This window comes from Gavialis gangeticus, unplaced genomic scaffold, assembly GCF_001723915.1.
Source record: "Gavialis gangeticus isolate Ggan-Ray unplaced genomic scaffold, GavGan_comp1, whole genome shotgun sequence".
Taxonomy (NCBI): domain Eukaryota; kingdom Metazoa; phylum Chordata; order Crocodylia; family Gavialidae; genus Gavialis; species Gavialis gangeticus.
In genome coordinates this window covers 29298097-29318718 of record NW_017728998.1, presented here as the reverse complement: position 1 = coordinate 29318718, position 20622 = coordinate 29298097, and the positions used below count along the sequence as shown (strand labels likewise).

The window sequence follows — 20622 nt, the reverse complement described above, 5'->3', positions numbered from 1 at the left end:
ATAAATATATCAATAAAACATTGCCCAACTGATCACTCTCTCTGTCTCTGTCTCTGTCTCTGTCTATATATAGTGGTCTTTTAATTGTGAAAGAATGTGGATTTGGGGGTATTTTAAAGAGTGAATTTGGGATTTTTTTGTCCAGAGAATGTGCAGCTATTAAATAGGGAAAGAACACCAGGATTTCTGCTAGTGAGGCAAGTGGCAGGACCCAGGCAGAGAAGCCTGCTTAGAGCTGGCACCTTGGGACTGAGCTGGAGGGTAAATAAGGTGGCTGACCTCCTGGCCATTTGGGGCTGGAGGACATGCTTTGACAGTTCAAAGCAGGTCACCACAAAGAGAACATCTTTCAGGCAATAGCTGCCCAGATGGCAGGGCGGGGGCACACATGTCAGCAGTGCCACACAAAGGTCAACTGTGCAGCCATGGCACACTGGCAGCTGGCTCAGAGGTGCAGATGCCTCTGCTACAGTGCCCATGGCACAGCTCAGGCAGCCGTGCAGTCCCTGTCTGGGTCTGGCAGTTCGGGGCTGCATGCTGTAGCAGGTGGCAGAAGGTCATAATCAGGCAGCAGCCCCCAGTGCCAGTGTTCCCAGATACTATTTGGCCAGGTTCCAGAAGCTCCTGTCTACTTGTATCTTTCAGAGATCATGGGCCTTGAGGCCGACCTAGTTAACTAATAGCTCCAACTGTGTGGAGCCAAAGGTTGAAAGACAAAGCTAGTTGGGTTTTTTTGGTGGGACAATGAAGGAAGAAAAGGGTAGGAGTGACGTAGGGGTCAAAGGTTCAAAATGTGAAAAGAAGTTCTCCAGCGGGGGACACCGAGCAGAGTCCCCCTCACTGGTCCTCAAAGGCATCCAAAGAGCTGGTGTACACCTCCCACTGGTGCTGCATCCAGAAATGTACATAGACAAATGAGGGGAAAGTGGCCCCACAATCTCCGGGCACCTTCTTAGCCAGAGCCTCCTTCCTGGTCAAGTACAGGGCCCACTTGGCCAGGGCCAAGAGGAGGTTGACCAGGAGGTCCCAGGACTTGGTGCGGCCATGGATGGGGTGCCCAAAAAAAAAAAGGTGGGGGTGAAATTCAACTAGAACCTCAGGAGGAGGGTCATGTGCACCAGGGTTTCCCTCTGCCCACAGAAGGGGCAGGAGACTGGGGTGTCTATGAAGCGCACCAGAAACATGTCCGGAGTGATGGCTCCATGGAGGAGCTGCCAGCTGAGGTCCCCAGTGGCTCGTGGGATGAGGGTGGAGTACCGAGTCAGCCACTGGGGTGCCCCAGCTATGCCCTTGCTCAGCAGATCTCACCACTTGGTGTCTGGGCAGAACGTAGGGCAGCATGATGGATCATGTGGCACGTGAGTGTGTAGAGGTGGAGGTGATGGACAGTGGAAAAGCGGACCAGTCTTGTGTCCTCCAGTCAGCTCAGGTGGTGAAGTGGGGAGTGCCGCAAGACTGGGCGAGGTGCCAGCCCTACGACAAACTCCGGTGGACTGGAGGACATGGTGGGGCAGGGACTGCCACTGTCCTAGAAGCTCCTGATAGAAATTGCCTTGAGCTGCTTGCCAGGGCAGCTTTTTGTACTGCTGGGGCCAGTACAGGGCAGGTTTTTATACTGCTGGGGCCAGCACAGATGCTGACCCCAGACTTAAGCTCCCCCTGGCTGCAGAGATGGGAGGAGCTGGACAGGGTCAGTTTGCCCCCAAGTGGCACTTGGCCCCAAAGTGCATGTCCAGGCATGTGCTGAGGCAAAAATGCCCGGCACAACTTTGTGCCACTCTTATTTGAGCTGCTGCAAGTGCACGTGTCTGCATGTGTGGATGTGCCCATACATGCTAAACAGAGCAGCAGAGAAAATTCCTAAAGCATAAAATGTAATTTCCATACAAATATGAAGGAGGGTCAAGGTGCTAAAAGAAATAAGGGCTGGGATGTAGGCCAAAAGGAAAATGTTAATGGCAAGAATGGAATTTGTAAAACCTCAAATAAAGAGGAAACAAGTAAAGGAATTCATGTTACATCATGCAAATGGCTATTGCAAAATCTGTAGGATTTCGAATTGAAAAATGTTTTACTTCATAAAAAGTAACAACATTGGGTCACATTCAGGGCCATTACAGTTACATAGGGCCAGTGGATCCTACTTTCTGAGGACTTCTTGTATAAAGAGGCAGTACAGCAATATCATAACAATTCTATGACACTCTAGGCATGTCTACATGTATGCTTTAATGCTCAGTAGCCTATTTTATGGCGCATTAAAGTGTTACATTGAAAACTGTGCAAATATGCTAATGCACAGGAAAAATAGGCTACTGTGCATTAAGAGTAACTAAAAAAGTGTACACTTTTGCTACTGTGCATTAAGGCAGTCTAATGCATATTTATTTAGTACCTCACATTAGAGGGCACTTTTACATGTGCTCCAGGGGTCAGGGGGCAGTGCTTTCATTAGAATGGCTCTGAGAGCCACCTTAATTAAAGCACTGCATTGTCTCATGTATCAGCGTCCCCACACTTCAAAATGGCAGCAGGGGCAGTTGAAATAAAGCTCATTGAATGTCCCCTCCACTTTGAAACGTGGGGACTCTGATACACGAGATACAGAAGTCTGCTGGAGCATGGTAATTACTATGCTCCAGCAGACTTAATTAATCAAGTCTGCTCCAACACACTGTAATTACAGCACATTGGAGCAGCCTCCATGCCCATGTACAGCCAACCAGGGGTACTAAATTTAATCCACAGTAGCAAAAGCACATTAATGAATGTGTAGATGCATCCTCCATCTCTTACTTGGGCACATGGCAGTTTCTAATGGGGAAAGTGCTGTCGATAAGGTATCCGTATACTTCAGCTATCCAGTCTGCCTTTATCCCTATCATGTTATCAGAAACAGCTTTCATACTTCAATTCCTGTCCTGTATCTGTTTGTTTCAAAGAAAATTTGCACCATCTTGGGTAATGACACAAAATACACCTGTGACATGGAAAACATCTTGGATAACCCCCAACTACACTTTTACCAATTCGTCTATGGAATCAGCCTGGTGGCCATGATTGTCCTAAGTATCATCAGAGGGCTTGTTTTTACAAAGACAACATTAAAGGCTTCTTCAACACTGCATGATAATGTATTCTATAAGGTATGGTATATGCTTTGTTCTTTATAATTATTAAATGATATTTAATTTAATAAGTTAGGAAGGTGAGCAGTGTGATTTTGTAGTTAGGGCTGCTGTGGAGGGTCAGCAGCCATTTGTTGTATTCACAGCTCAGTTGTTCACTTATCATCTCACCTTGAGCAATATGCATGAACATTTTGTATCTCAGGTGTTTTGTTTATCATGTTATAATACTATGTACAGCAAAAGCTTTGTTATCCGGCACCCATGAGGAATGGGGGGCGCTGGATAACAAAATATGCTGGTTAATTGAGAGGTCCAAACAGGTCTGTTCAGGCCGCCGCTTCTCCTGCCACATCCGGGGCATCGCTGCCCCTCCCACTGCATCACTGATCCTCCTGCGGGCCCCAAGGGTCGGGGAAGTGGGCCTCTTGCAGCCTGCTATGCCCCAGGTCATGGGGGCTTGGCAGCACAGGCTGCTTTGCCCTGGGCCATGGGGGCTTGGCAAAACCAGAAGTAACATGGTGGGCACTTCCAGTTTCGCTTTTACCTTACAAGCCGGCATGCCAGTTAATAGAGCATGCTAGCTTGTAAGGGGCCAGCTAAGGCAGCTTTTACTGTACCTACCTCAAAAGGTTGCTATAAGCTTTAATCAATTCATGTTTCCAAAGTGTTTAGAAGCTTATCAATTTTCATAGTTTCTAGGGTCGGAAGGGACCTGAGCAGATCATCAAGTCCGACCCCCTGCCACGGCAGGAAAGAGTACTGGGGTCAAACGACCTTAGCAAGGTGTACATTGAGCCTCCTCTTAAAGACCCCAGGGTAGGAGCCAGCACCACTTCTCTTGTAAGTTGGTTCCAGATCCAAGAGAAAGGCCCCATGTAAATGCAATTTTTTTTTGGTAATCTGGGACACAAATCAGTGCTGGTGAGGGATAGAGCCTCCCACCCTTGCCATGATACAACATGGCACAATAGGATAAGATGTACCAGAGAGATTTTCTATTTCCAGCAATTACTAGAGGGAAAATATTTGGACAAAAAACGCTATGGGTAAAATATTCAAAAGTGCCCAAGTGATGTAGGAGGCTAAGTCTCATTCCCAAGTGCAATGTAGGCACTTGGGACCAGATTATAAGGGTCAAATAGGTTCAAAGGAATTAAGCACTTAAGTCAAACATGGTTAGTCACCTAACCTACTTAGGATCTTTTGGAAAGCCCATTGATTCCCAATTCCGGTATGACTTATCATTTGTTCCTATATTTTATTAGGCCTTAATTTGACAAGCTATTTCAGCAGGTTCCTATATCTAAGCATATATGTAACCCTACTTAATTCAATGGAACCATCCATATGTTGTGAGCTAGGAACCTGTTTATGCACTTTGATGAAGGGTATACATCCCTTTTTATAATTGTTCCCTTTTAAAAGTGTATTTTAGACCTCTATGATTCTCATTTGCACTTTATTTTAATTGTGAGAATAAGCCCCTAAGACACATTTAATTCTACTGTCAAAAGCTGCTTCACAAATACCACTGTTGCTTTAAGTGCTACAGTAAACTTATGTTTGCTGCTTCTATTATTTAAACCTTAGCCAAGATTAAGCTAATATCTACTTTCCTATGTAGACTCTAAATACAGTAAAAGAAAAAGACTGCATCTGATTTTGCTGTTTCTCTTTATCCACAGATCTTACATAGTCCAATGAGTTTCTTTGATACAACTCCCACTGGTAGGCTAATGAACCGTTTTTCTAAGGATATGGATGAACTGGATATGAGACTTCCATTTCACGCTGAGACATTTTTGCAGCAGTTTTTTATGGTGTTCTTTATTGTAGCCGTAATAGGCCTTGTGTTCCCTTTTCTTCTAATTGCAGTCATCATCATAGCTGCTTTTTTTGTACTACTTTTTCAGTAAGTTGATGTTCTGGTTCTTTAAGAAATATTTTAAGCAATTTTTGGCCTGCAGAAACTGTAGTACATATGTTCGTATGGTAATGCAGTTGCAGAACGCTCCAAATTCTTTCATAAACTGTAACAGGAGGTTGGGAAACTACAGGAACCAAGAAGAAAATCTAAGACAGCTAATCACACTCAGAAAAAACTGGGAAGCTGTCAGTCATCTTAGCTTCTATTAAAGGGCTAATATAGTCACTCTTTATATTGCCTTCTGCCAATATACCCCAGAACCATTGGTCTATTCAGAATGAGGCTCCTTAGAGAGTAATCATTTACAACTTTCCATCTACACAAAAATAGGCAGGGATGAGTTTAACCAAGGTATCTTTGAATGCACTGGTGTAGTGCACATGTACTGAATGTACTTGGAAGCTTCTGTCAGTGCAGAAACTGTGTCTCTGCCAGCAACTTAAACTATGCCAGAGAATTATAACAGGGCTGGATGGTTGGTGGGCTGCTAATGGCTAGGTTCTTCTCTTCACATTACAGCACATGATTATGCAACACATTTTCCTGGTATTTTTTTTTTATAGGCCTCTCATCTCCTCTTCATCTGGCAGGATAGGTGATGATAATTCTCAATTTGCAAAATCTGCCGTCATACTTCTGTACTCATAATGCTTCAATAACGAAAAAGCAGGAAATGAAACTGAAAGGCTGGATTCTGCCTGCTCCCTTTCTGGGGGACAAACAGAAATATTTTCTAAATTGGCTGTAGTTTTATGTGCCCAGTTTGAGACCCCTGGAACAGACTTGATTTTCAAAAAGTGCTGGGCACCTCCCCTGAACAGCCACTTCTAAAGAGAGCTCAAATTGGGAACCTAAAACCGCTACTCATTTTTTTTTTTAATTTGCACCAAAGAGCTTTCCTACCCTTGCATCCCTCTGTTAGGCCTAGACATAATTGCTGTTCCTTTACTTGGCAAACTAAGTTACTCTTAAACTAAGAGGGCTGCCTTAACCTTCTGGGAACAAAAGATGCTCTAAAGCAGTGTTGTTTAACCAACAGCCTGCAGGCTACCATTATCACCACTTCCCACCACCCAGATTTTCAATTTTCTGTACCTATGGGGAGTCCAGCAGACCAAATCACATGGCCTTGTGCATCAGATCAGACCAGCATGCGGGATTGGTCCACAGCCAGATCTGGCACATGGGGTCAATCCATAGGCATAACCAGGCTAGCACACTGGCCTGACACCACCTATCCAGTCCAGGTTGGGCACCGCTGCTCTAAAGAAGGTATGGAGAGACAGAAAAGAGAGATGAGATTGTGGCCAAAGCTTCCTTTGCAGTGACCAGCAAAGGTGCTGGGGCATGGTGCAGTATTCTGCATTCTTGGGCACTCCAGGTAAGACTAAAAGGCAGGGCTGTCCAACGTCAAAGCAGCTTTCTCCCTCCTGCTATTGGGCAGGAGTCCCCCCCGCCACCCGCCTTCCCTGCTGCCTTGCAAGCAGCATGAGCCCACTCCCCTAATGCCATGTAGGCAATGGCAAGGCCTCATCTGAGATCCCCCTGCCAGTGGTGCTAAGCAGGCAGCCCAAGCCTCCCCCTAGTGCCTAGGCTACCTCTCACCATGCTGTCCTGCTCCAGAGGCCCCATCCACTGCTCCAGAAGCAGGAAGAATGCAGGGAGTGGTAGGTGGGCAGAAGCCCACAGGCTGCCAGTTGGACAGCCCTGCTTCAAGGCATAGTTTCTGACAGAACAGCCTACTGGGTGGGACTGCTCCATATTCCCTCACTACAGGACATTTGAAATTTTAGTTAAAAGTACTGGGTTTAGCAATGAAGCAGTGATATACATCCATAGTCTGCATTGCTATGTATAATATTACTTCTATTTTGTTGCAGAATATTCAAGAGAGCTATTCGAGAGCTAAAGAGAATAGAAAATATTAGCAGATCACCGCTGTACTCTCATATTTCTTCTTCTGTGCAAGGACTCAGTGTAATTCATGCCTATGATAAAAAAGAAGACTATATCAAACAGTAAGCTGCATACACTACAATTACACCTTCTTTGTTTTGCTTGGGACTCTGCTATGGACAGATAATATTGCCTTGTTATTCTTCACTGAATTGTCAATACCAGGGGTTGATACCTGCAGTGTTATTGATGAAACCGTTCTGTTATCACAGTACATGATGAGCAACAATCTGAGAACGATGGAAGAATACTCCTGATTTGTGCCATAGAATCTCAGAAGAGTCACACAGATAGCATTGTGTGTCCCGACTTGCTGTTTCAGCTTTCAAGCAATGTGTATTCACTTATTCTTTGAATTTGAAGAGATCTCTAGTACCTAATTTAAGAGAAAGATTCAGTGAGCTCACATGGCTTGACTCAAAATTATACAGACTTTTATATAAAGGAGCAACACTTCCAGGCTTTGCTTTATGATGCCATGTGAACTGAACCATGCTAAATCTGTTCTATGGAGCTGAGAATAGACCTGCTTCTTTACTTTAAGATTTAGATCTTATAGCCCCTTTGGGCACCTATACACATGCAGCAACGATGCTCCGAAGCACTGCAATTAAAGTGCGTCAGAGCAGGCTTGATTAATTGAGTCTGTTGGAGCGTGGTAATTACCGTGCTCCAGCAGACTCCAGCATCATGTGTATCAGCATCTCCATGCTGAAAAATGACAGTGGGGACACTTTGACTGAAGCTTGTTGATGTTTGATGAGCTTTAGTTAAAGCACCCCGCCACCATTTTTCAGTGCGGGGACACTGATACATATGACATGCCACGCACTTTAATTAGAACAGCTCTCGGAGCTGCTCTGATTAAAGCATCTCCCCCACTCCACTCCCAGACCACATATATAAACACCCTTTAATTCCAAATTCCTTACATATTCCTGAATATTCCTTACATATTCTCTCTCTTTTTTTTAAGATGGTTCCTGAATCATCAGTAATCTAGTCTCCCAAGACACTCTGCCTTCTCCAGAAGTCTAACACTTCCTTCCTTGGGGTCTTTAGGAAATACTGTATGGTCTCTCTCTCTCAGCCACCAGTTGTAGGACCTGCCTCTTTAAACCCATCTATTCAGAAATATAATAACTATCCTCTATAAAGAAGAAGAGACAAAATTCCCATTCTTGATATAGGTCTAGAAGGATAAATCCAAGGACCTCTCAGCTCCAACTAGTCATATCAGTTAGTTACCTCCACTTTCTTCTTCTTTTCTCGCAGTCTTCTCTGGAGCTTGACAGTCCCTGGTCCTTGCCTGAGTAACAATGTTGAAAGGAGGCTGCAAAAAGAGTCACAGTCCCTTGCATTTGGGGGAAAATGGGGTAATGAGACAGAGTATTCCCAGAGTGGGCAGGAAAAATGCAGGTTGAAAGACCAGCTTCCCCTGTGTGTTTGGTAGTGAAGTAAGGATGTCTTAAAGAATCTCTTTACACTGTAAAACTTTACCAGAGCCCAGGTTAATTAATATAATGCTAAATACAATTCTGCCCTGAATATAGCCAAGGCCTGTTATGTGGTTATGTTTAATACGACATGGACTCTGGCCTTACTAAGGCCAGATGATATGACGTTAAACATGAAAGCATTTTTCCATATGGTGGATCTGCTTCTCATGCACTCTGAATGGACTGTAAATAACATAAATAACATCTGCACTTACTTTAAGGCCCTTTACACTGCTGAACTGTGTCACTAACAGCATTTATGGGTCTTATCCAGAGAAAAAAAAGATACCACGACCACTAATGTATGTGTGTGGGGATTTATGGAAATTACATTAGGGATATAATTTGATTCCTCCTGATATAATTCTGACCTAGAATATCTACTCTTTTGCTCAATTCTGTTTCCATAACATTTTAAATCAACTTAGAGTATTACATGAAGGCTATGAAAAAGGTGAATACAGCATATTCTCTACAGGGGGGATACAGATCTCATGTTCACATATTAAAACTATTTTAGACTCACAATGTTCATCTTTATTTTAATTTCAGATTTAAAATGCTAAATGATGAAAACTCCAACCATTTTCTCCTATTTAACTGTGCACTACGATGGTTTGCACTTAGAACAGATATCCTTGCAGCTGTTATAACTTTGATTGTAGCATTATTTGTTGCTTTGAGCCCTTCTTCAATTAGTACTGCAGCAAAAGGCTTGGCTTTGTCCTATATAATCCAGGTAAAATGGAATGCTTGATATCCAGATTTAATCTATGTTGTTAACTATATTAGTGCATATAGTTTTCCTTTTCTAGCCACTCTTTATACCCCCAAATGCCATTTAAATATTACAATGACTTAATTTAGAATCAGATTATATTACCAATACTTATAATGGGCGGTACTTTATTTTGCAAATACTTCACTGGATTTTGAAGCAAGGTGCTACTACCCAATGTGAGAGAGTGTAAGAATCCTACACTAGGAGAATACAGAGAAAACACATTTTGGAAAGACCTGAGATGCAAGCTGCATTGCTAATCTAGATAACCATGTTACCTTGTCCTTATTTCACCCCATCCTACCTCCTATATTTTGTTAAACCTACTTTCATGCAACTCGGTGCGCACATATGCACCATGTCACAGTACATACTGTTACCTTTTTATGCTACCACAATATGTATAACTAAATAGTAATTTCAAAGCACTCATGTTTACAGTACGCTAAATATCCCTTAGCTCTATACAGAATTTACAACAAAAAATAAAGCCTCTTTTTTTTGAAAAGCACAAAAATAAATGTGATTTGCTTTGCAATCATAAATGAAAATTAATACTATTTTCTTCTTAAAAGTCACACAAGCCATCCCTGTTTCTACATAGCTGGGGTAATATTGTTATTCCTTTTATAATGTTTATGTTCACAATACAGTAATAGAGGCATTTCCAGTAGGGCTGTGCAAAGCTTCAGTCGCTGATTCAGTTCAGCAGAAATTCAGCCCAATTCAGTGGCTGAATCTCTGAATCCAAATCAAATCAGGAGACCCTTTAATCTCTCCAAATTGATTTGGAGAGATTTGGAGAGATTTGATGATTAGGACATAGACACAGCTTTAAATGTTTTTTCTACATACCTCAATGCACCAGGCAGCTCGTGAAGACTGAGATGGTGGGGTGGATGGAACATCCCATGGGAGCACAGGGGGGTCCCCAGCATGCTCGGCAGCAGACCTGGAAGTGGACCAAAAGTACTTCTGGTCCACTTCTGGGTCCACCAGGGAGTGTATGGAGTACCCCCCCCCCACACCCCAGTTTTGTGGCTGGTGCCTCCTGGGTCTGGGAAGGCACCTGGGGTCCCCCCCAGCCAGTCGCTGAGCCAGGTGAGGTACAGGGGGAGGTACCCTGTGCACTCAGCACCAGACCTGGAAGTGGACCACAAGGTCTGCTGCTGAGCATGTGGGGGAACCCCCCATACTCCTGTGGGACACTCCATCTGCCCCACCTTCTCAGCATTCATGAGCTGCCTGGTATCTCAAGGTATGTAGAAAAAACATTTAAAGCTGTGTCTATGGCCGATTCACTGATTCTCCAAATCAGCATCGAATCTTCAGATTCAGATTTGGCTGAATTGAATTGGGACAGTGATCCAAATCAGTGAATTGAATCACTGTCCCCTGAATCGGGCCGAATTTGAATTCAAATTGAATACGGCCCGCTTCGCACACCCCTAATTTCCAGTTCTAATGGACCTATTAGAAGCAATATCTGCATCTTTACTTTTACTTCTGTCCCTAGCCCACTACTTCTTTTCATGACATTTAGAACTCACACATCTGTTTAAAGTTTGTGTATAATGAATAAACATACCCAAAGAGCACTGCTACTGGGTTAATAATGTTGCCAAAATATATACTTTAAATACATTAAAAATTCATATGAAAAAATGTAGCATTTGCTTAAAATACAATATTTGCTCTTAACTGTTATGTAGTTAAAATTTCATGGTAAATATATTATTTAACACATTTCATTGACTACAGAATATCTCCTAACAGCAAGAAGAGAGGCCAGAAAAAACACAGGATTTCATGTCAAACTGTGAAAGATATTTTTCCATCTACGGCAGCTTGGCAGTCTCCACAGGCAGTTGTAATAGCTTTGAAATTGCCTGAGGGTCTATCATTGAGCTGTGTTGTTGATGGGCTTTTGCACTGCTTCATTCTCTTAAGCACCCTTTTACTTTGATTATTCACTTTTCTTTCCTCACCAGATATTTATTGTAGATAAAAATGAATAGAAAGCAGATTCCCAATATGCATTGGGTTAAATAGGATATTCTGTGACTTGTCATGTGATTTACAAGTACTTTTTCAAACTCCCACATAAGGATTTAGACATCCAGGCCTATTACAGGGTAAAAATCATCAAATGCATCTTTTTCTGAAGATTCTACACCTTTAAAAAAGAAAGAAAGGGTGGACATAGCTGTGGGCTCAAAGGTATTTATAGCCTTACTTGGGAGAGGCTGTAGAATGAAGGAATCACAGCAAGAGCCTGATGGGGATTATTGGCTGAACAAATAAAATGGATGAGACACCGATGAGAAGATCAGGCTCTAAGAAATTAATTTTTACAGGAATAAAGAACAAATTAGGCACCCACATCAAAAGCTGGCTAACTCCCCTTTGTCCCTTTGAAAATCTCCCTATAAATTATCACCATCAAAGCCACGACTTACATCAGACAGAAAATTTCATATAAATCTCTTAATAACATTCAGAAGAGTTCAGTAAGGTGATGTAATAAGTATAAACAAGTTTCTATGATTTTTTTGTCCTTTATCCTGCAGAAACTTACATAAATGCTTAACTCCCTGTATATGCAGGTAATTCTATTGCAATAAATTTTTATGATTATTATAGTTGAGTGGACTTCTCCAAGTATGTGTAAGATCAGGAATTGAGACAGAAACCACATTTACCTCTGTTGAACAAATAATGGAATATGTCTTGGTAAGAAATATATCTACATGTAACATTAAGGCCATACCGTTTATAAATATTATGGAAATATTTAACTGTTCACTACTATGGATCAACTGAATATTGTTCTACTTTTATTTCTCTGAGACATGTGTTCCTGAGGCTCCACAGCGTTCAAATATTTTGAAGTCTCCCAAAGGCTGGCCAAATCAAGGGGAAATTGTATTTAGAGATTACCAAATGAAATACAGAGAAAACAGTCCTATAGTTCTCCATGGTTTAAATATGAGAATTCATGGTCAAGAAACAATTGGTATTGTTGGCAGAACTGGCTCTGGTGAGATACATATTTTTCCTTATTTTTTTTTGCTTTTATGGTAGTACATATAATAAATGTTATGAGTTTGTTATTTTTAGAGGAAATTTAATTGTAATTGTGATTTTACATTCTAAGACCTCAGCTGTACCATTAAGATACATCCTTATATTAGGGCCAGATATTCATCGTAGTAACAGCAGCCCAAGAAGAAACTCTGGGTGTAAGTATATTCCCCAAAGTTTTGGAAACATCAGAAGGGCTCTGTTCAGCTATTAATAGCCATAGGAATTTCAATACTGGATTGATAAGACTAGACAATACTATATCTATAAATACTAAACTATACTATAAAGTCTATTTTTTTTATCTATAAGGCAGGCTAATCCAGAACTTCCTCCTTGAAAACACAGAGATCTGGGCAGTCAATGCCATTTTAGAAAACTGAAAACCATTATGGTAACTAACCTGCATGGGGACAATTGCAACAGAGTCCACCACAATAGATTCAATCAGCCTTTTTTTGCCTATAGCTAATAAGCAAATGGAAATCTTGGGAATGTCTATAAATACTTCCAAATTTCTTACTGAAAGCATGACCCAGCACATGGCTCATGAAGCCTACTGTAAGTGAGGTTTTTCATGCTGAATTATTCTTATAACAAAACTATTACCTGTATAATGGTAATTTTTACACTGTTCTGTTATTTGATTAACAGTGCATATTAAAAATGAAAAGCTTCTCATGGCTTTCAGCAAAATTTCCAATGGACATCCTCATTACATAGCCATTACTATAATTAACATTATTGACATACTCGTTAACACTCTCAATAGAAAGCCCAAGAGTGAATGAGCATGAATAATGACATAATTTGTCACCCTAGAAAACAATCACTTCCAGTGAGAGATGTGGCACATTGGCAGAGGAAGAGACAACTAAATTTTAGAAACTTGTACTGTGGCTATGCTATGCTAAACCAGATCTCTGAATCTGAATAAAAGAAAGGAGTTCAGATCACAGGTGTGTAAACCTAGAGCCTTGCAGTTCAAGCAAAATGCACTGTAAATAATTATTTTAAAAAACCACAAGGTATATCTACACCATTTTTTAATCCCCTACAGGAAAATCATCTCTAGGAGTGGCACTGTTTCGCCTAGCAGAACCAACTGCTGGTACCATCCTAATTGACAATGTTGATATCTGTACAATTAGTCTGGAAGATCTAAGAACAAAGCTTTCTGTTATTCCCCAAGATCCTGTTCTGTTTGTAGGTACAGTAAGGTATTTGGTGACATAATTCTAAATTAAACATTTAATTCAAAGTAAAATCTCATTTATCAGTACCATTTTTGGTAAGACTGCTAATATAATATTATAGTAATGATTTATATTATTTGAGCAGTACCTAGAAGTCCTGACTAAATCCCATTCCAGCCAGCATATGACCTCAAGCTTAATGTGACTAAAATTGAGTTCATTTATCTTTTTCATTTCCTCTCCTCATACGTTTCTCATGACAGTTGATGCTTTCCCCCTAATAACTCACATAAAATGTTGCTTCCAAAAATAATCTCTGCTATTTCATTGCAACTATACCATCTTCTTTGAGTCAATCCACTGGCTTCATGTTGTGCTGCCCATTGAGCTCACCTTCCTGTACTTGCCTACATAGCCCTATAAAACAGTGCTTGCCCATATATCTTTCCAACTTTATATTAAACCTTCATCTTCTCTCACAAGAACCACAATATCATTCTTCATGCTGCTCCTTATTCTTGGACTGTTTGCCCAACTTGCTCACCAACTTGTTTTATAATAGCTGTAAAAACCTCACTTCAATCTCTCCTACAGAAAATGAGGAGGAAGAAAGACAGTAATTAGAATGGGTTTAATCACTTGTGTAAAGCATGGAGAACTCAGATCAGATTTGCAATATCAGTTAAAGCAGCTATTATATTTTTATAAAAATATCAACCAGTTCTTTATAATAATAAAGTAACAAAGAGTATCACTATTTTGAAATAGAACTGAGGTTTCCCCCCTAAAGCTACCTAAGAACTCAAAATATATAACCTGAAATATTAAAATAAAATGCTTCAAGGTAAGCTCAGTTCCTATTCAACCAACATTTTTCTATTCAAATTGAAATGATAATAATTTGCAAAATAAAGACTATCTTAATTTTTCCTCTTAGGTTCAACATTGATCCTTTCAGTACTTACACAGATGATCAGATCTGGCAAGCTCTTGAAAAAACATTTATGAAGGACAGAGTAGGTTTTGTGGTTTTGTCTCATAATTTTTTTTTTGATAAAGATATAATAAATGAAAAGTCACCATGCATTTATTTTTTTGCTATTGTATCATTCATTATGCACTAATAATATGAAAATACATACTCTAATGAGACTTCTGAATAGTGAATACCTACTTCCTGGTTCCCTCTTTCCATTTTATAGTGGCAGAAAGTTTGAAATGTACTCCTCTGGAATGGTCATTCAAAATGACATCCTGATAAAATGTGTGACAGTGAGCAAGCAGCACATACTTTCTTAGTGGCTAATGTCAGAGTGGCTTTTTTATGCACTCTAGATATTGAAACTCCCAGGAAAATTACAGGCAGAAGTTGCTGAAAATGGAGAAAATTTCTCCATAGGAGAACGACAGCTGCTTTGTATGGCAAGAGCACTACTTCGAAATTCAAAAGTAAGTAGCTGGAGAGATTTGAATACTTCTAGCAATAGTCTTGAATACATGAGAGCTGTGGCAGGATGTGTCATCTAAAGAAAAGAGGGGGGGAATGGGAACTGAAAAAGAAACTAACACAGATTAAAGACTGGGAGCTGTGGCGCTTGAAAGTGCATCAAAAGATAGGGACAGATCACCCCAGGTATAACTCAGGCATGATTAGGTTCTGAGGAATTGTATGCCCCATCCCAGTAATCTGATGTGCAGTTTTTACAATGGGGCATAAAATTCCTCAGATCCCAATTGCATGACTGCCAAGACTAAAACAGGTCCCAGAGCTGCCCCCAGCCTGGTCCCAGGGATCAGGGAGCAGTGGCTGTTTCTGCATTGCCCAGTGGCTGATTGCTGGTATTGCCCAGGACAGCCCTGAGTCTTGAACTAGGCCAGGACAGGCCTGGCCTGGTTTAAGACTCAGGGTTGTCCTGGGCCTGATGCCAACACAATCAGCTGATTGTTGGCAATGGGACAATTCCAGATGTGGCTCAAGATCTGGGGCTGCCCCCAGCCTGATCTGGAGTGTAACGTAACATAATGCAATCCCTGGGGATCAAGATGGGGGCAGCCCTGGGACCCAGGACTGTCCTGGTTCTGATGCTGACAACCATCCTGTTGTCCACATCAGCCTGGGACAGTCCCAGATCTAAGATACATGCCACATGTTCAATTTAAGGTGCCCTACAAACCAACTGCAAAGACGTTCCATCTCCATGTTCTACTGAACATCTTTGTGTCTGCTTTGTCATTTTATCACAACATAAATTGGTTGAAAATGTGACATTATAATTTATGGCATGATTAACACCTTCATCATGATATAAATGCAAAGTATGTCAGGGACCTCAGTTAACACTCTAGACTTCAGTGAAGCTATATTCCAGCTGAGGGTTGATCCCAATGTCTTTTTTTGAAAAAAACCAACATATTTGAGCAGCATCTGCTGTTCAGATATACTTTTTCAAATGAAAATGAAAATTTTAAACTTGAAATGCAGACCCTGGCCTGCAGGGATTTTCCCTTTCAAGTAGCAAATTCCCCACAATCAACTTTTTATATTAACCTATGCATGTCTAAACTTCCTTGAAATGAAGTCCATGAGAACTTGTTTCTGAGAGGAACTAAGCTGTAATGTGATCCTAGATTTCCCAGTGCTGTGCAGTTACTAAAATAAACCCATAGCCAGGCCATCACAGTACTCCTCCAGTATTGACACTCTGCAAGTCTATAATTGCAGCAGCAAACAAGTCCTTACAGATGCTTCTCAAATCGCAAATACCTTGGTCTGGCTTTAATATCTATGTTTGAGCCTAATTTCCCTTAGAGTATATTAGGCCCAAAAGTCCTACCACTGTATGGGCATATCTACAGGTCGCCCTATGGTGACATTGTCACTGCACCATGCTTTAGTACTCTCTTTTGGAAGTACTAAAAAACGGTGCAGCAACCACCCATACTGTGCCATGCATGCAGCACATGGTTAGTTTTAGCTGCTACTTCGCTGTAGCAGCATGCTAAAATTGAGGCGCGGGCTCCTATGGCAAAGTAGCAGCTGGTCATTTGTCGACTCACATGATCATTACGTTACTGTAGCATGTTGTAAGGTGATGTAGCACATCACTGGGGTGACATAGGGTGACATGTAGATGCACCCTATAAGTATCAAGGCCTCAGCTTTTTTCATTTTAATACTAACACATGGACACTTTGTAGCTGGCCACTGATCCATGCAAATATCTGGTCCCACTTTTAATGTTGCAAAACATGCATTGTTAGCTTAAATATGTTTTTAATTCTTTCACAACCACTCAGAAGAGTCAGGAAGACAAAGTTGCAATAATCCATTGCCTCCCTGTACTACTATATTAAAAAAAAAATTAAATGTACTTTTTCACCTTTGGCAAACAGTCTCATATCATGCTGCTAAATCATAATGGTCTCAAAATTACCCCTTTGTAGTGGGTCACATTTTTAAAGGGACTTCTGTCTTCTCTACAATAAGGATTCTCAAGCAGGGTGCTGTGGTACCTTGGGATGCTATGAAGTTCTTTCAAAGGTATGTGGGGTACTGTGCAATATTGGCACTGTTATAAGTACAAGAAACTACACAATTCACAAAATAAATCCAAACATTTCAAAAGGAAATCTATAGTGTCAAAAATATTCTGAACTGTTGCAGTCTTTCTGAGTTCTTTGCAACAGTCAAGAGGTGAGTGAAAGCTAAGAGCCGGCAGTTTCTGAGGGGTGACTTGAGCCTAACAAGAGTAAGAATCAGTACTCCAAATCCACATTTGCAATTTTGAAAATAAATATGGTAAAATTCAGCTCTCAGCTGGCAGGACACCCCACTGAAGTTTGTATAAGAAGAATCTTTACAATGCTTGTAAGTTAATAACACCAAGAAGTAAAAATAAGATTGTTAAATTCATGTCTGAGAATTTGAGGGCCAGGGAGAATTTTAAGCTCTGATCCTGTACAAACTTACACATATTTAATGTTCCTTCCATAAATAAGTGTAATATGAATAGTCACATACATTTAGCACATACCTAACTAATTATAGATTGGGGTCAAACCCAAAATCTCCCCATCCTACATATTTTCAAATAAATCTCATTGATGTGAATTTAATAATCCAATTTTAATTTTTGTGGTTTGAAATAAACGTTTTAAAATTAATGTGTATCTGAATAAACTCCATGTTTTAATATATGTTCCTGGTTATTTTAGTTTGAAAGCTTTATAAGACTTCAAGATATTTTATAATGATTACTACCACATGATTAAAAGCTTTTTTTCCCTAATAGATCATACTGCTTGATGAAGCCACAGCTTCAATTGATCCTGAAACAGATAGACTAATTCAGTGCACAATCAGAGATGCATTCAAGGACTGTACAGTCTTAACCATTGCACATCGCATCAACACTGTTCTGGAGTGTGACCGCATCCTGGTTATGAGCAATGGAAAGGTACAAGAATCAGACATGAAAAAGACCTAGTAGACCACCTAATCCATCACTCTTCCACTGGCCACTTTTTCTTTATTGTACATTTTCTGAAGTTATGTCCACTTTATTTTCAAATGTGTAAAACATGTGGGCTTCCATTATTTCTGAGGGGAAAATTTTCAACTACCAAATAGATCTCTCTAGGTGGAAGCTATTCCTTAACTTTTCCCTTCTTAACTTCTTCCCAGTATTCCTTGTCAAACCCACACCCACCCAAAATGTCCTTCTGTTCCTTGGTGTTTACACCCTTTATTTTCAGCACCTTGGTCCCTGTACAACCAATAAATTTGGCATGTGTTTAACTTTGGGGCCAAACTTCAGGGTCAATATTAGTCCTGTAAGTGCATATTTGGGACTAACGCAACTCAACAAGTTTACACTATTATTCCTCTTTCTTTTGTATGGTGTCAGATATCAACTTCAAAATCTATGGGCCACTGTCTGGTATAATTGTTTAATATGTTGGTTCCATCCATGCTGTCTGGGCATTTATAAAGATTGCAGCTTTTGGTTAAGTTCTGTGCTGTTTGTTGGACACCACATTCACACGGGGGGTTGTCCAAGATGTTCATCTTGTGAAGTGTTGTTTTGCAACATCTGTATCCAGATCTCACTCTATTTAGCTTGATCCATGCTTCTCTGTCAAGGTCGTGCCCAGTGGGGGACTCATTTGGTGTTGGTATAAAATACTGTAGGAATAGGTCTGACCTTTCCCAGTGGTCAGCCCACTCCATTGCTACCCATTTGTTTGATTCAACATCCCTAATCTCTTCCAGGAGTTTGTGGGCTTCATGTACAAATGATTTATGACTTTTAAGCCTTTTAAACTTCCATTTGTTTGAGTACTCAGTTAACAGTTGACAGGAGCAGGTGATTTTCATCATATCTTGCCTCTATTGCCAGAACTGATGTTAGGGTCTGTCTTCTTATATCACTTGGTCTAGTGCCCACCAGTACAGAGAGCACATCTGTGTGTAAGTTGTGCAGCCTGTTGTGTGTCTCAGTGCACTGTTAAGTACAGTGTCAAACTTTTTAGTGTAACAACTTTTGGACCATACAAGAGCACAATATTCTGCTGGCATGTATAATTATGGCAAGTGCAGTGGTTCTAAGTACTTTGAAGTTGGCACCTCATGTCGTGCTGGCTAAATATCTTAAGGCAGCTACCTGTGCAGAGACTTTACCGCTGACTTTCTGAATGTGATGTTTATAGGTAAGGGAACAGTCTAATGTGACTTGTAGTTAGGTTGGAGCAAGCTCATGGGGAAGGATGTGGTTGCTTACTCTGATATTCAGCATGTTTCTGGGTCGATGATTCTCCAGGTAGAAAAGTGAAGATACTGAATTATTGATGCTCAACTTTAAGTTACCTCTTGTGGAGACAGTCAGCAATGAGTTCCATGTCAGTACTCAGTATCTTTACCAGTATTGTCACGTCTATTCCTTGGGCTACTATGGAGACATTGTCAGCATTTATGTATTGTTTAGATGCTGTATGCAGGAAGTCTGAGGGATAGACATAGAAAAGCAGTCATGGGAAAAGTTTATGAAAAATATAACTAGTTAAAGTTAAAAGTTAGCAGCCTTTAAAATTAACTTGAGTTAAGTTAAAAGTTAAATATGTCCACTTTCAACTAGTTAAAAGGTAAGTTAAAAAGAAAGTACAGTAAAAGCTTTGTTATCCGGCATCCCCGGGAATGGGGAATGCCGGATAACAAAATACGTTGGTTAATTGAGTGGCCCCGGCTGCTGTTTCTCCCACTGCATCTGGGACGTCCCTCCGCCCCCCCACAGCATCGCCACCCTTCCCGCCACATCACTGCTCCTCCTGCGGGCCCCACAGGACAGGGAGGCGGGCCCCGCACAGCCCCGCGCAGCCTGTTATGCCCCCGGGCCGTGGGGGATCAGCAGCACAGGCTGCTTTGCCCCGGGCCGTGGGGCTCAGAGAAACCAGAAGGGCCACGGTGGGCACTTCTGGTTTCACTCTTCCTTACAAGCTGGCATGCCAGTTAACAAAGCATGCTGGCTTGTAAGGTGCCAGCTACCAGAAAGTTTACTGTAACTAGTTAAAAGTTAAGTTGATTTGTGAGAAATGCGTGAAACATGGTGAATTGCCTCTTAGCATCATTTTTCATTTTCAAATGCAATGAGCAGGTTTCTTTTCCATAAGCCCACAGAAACACACTAATTTACTCAGAACTTATCCTGCTTTACCTGAAAATAATGTTATACTTGTCATACAGTTTTCAGAATAACAATTTACCAATACCTATGTAATGTTAGATTCGTCTCACTCTCTTCATGTGAAATACTTTGTAAAAGTCAATGCATCATATAGGTATACCAGAATAACAGAAAGGAGATATTCATAGCCAGGTGACAAATGAAAGCTGTTTCCACAGAAAACCTCTGTTGTTACAATTTTTATTGCCCAAAAGGTAACAGAAGGGTATGAAATACATCTGAATTAAAAATAATGAAAGTGTCTGAAAATTAAATTAGACTGAAATGAGAAAATCAGTTTACATGAGAAAAAAGAAACTGTTTAAGCA

General features: G+C 40.9%; 1 protein-coding gene across 1 annotated transcript in view; it reads left to right on the top strand.

Annotated features, from left to right (window-relative positions):
- ABCC12 (ATP binding cassette subfamily C member 12) overlaps positions 1 to 18061 on the top strand; it is a 76554-nt gene extending 58493 nt beyond the window's left edge. Inside the window, exons 19-28 of the mRNA XM_019505286.1 lie at positions 2943 to 3146; positions 4817 to 5043; positions 6939 to 7076; positions 9066 to 9252; positions 11938 to 12027; positions 12145 to 12334; positions 13439 to 13598; positions 14512 to 14590; positions 14910 to 15023; positions 17867 to 18061. Of these exons, the coding sequence (XP_019360831.1) occupies positions 2943 to 3146; positions 4817 to 5043; positions 6939 to 7076; positions 9066 to 9252; positions 11938 to 12027; positions 12145 to 12334; positions 13439 to 13598; positions 14512 to 14590; positions 14910 to 15023; positions 17867 to 18061 (1584 nt within the window). The remainder of the gene's footprint in view (positions 1 to 2942; positions 3147 to 4816; positions 5044 to 6938; positions 7077 to 9065; positions 9253 to 11937; positions 12028 to 12144; positions 12335 to 13438; positions 13599 to 14511; positions 14591 to 14909; positions 15024 to 17866) is intronic.
- The last annotated feature ends 2561 nt before the right edge of the window (positions 18062 to 20622 follow it).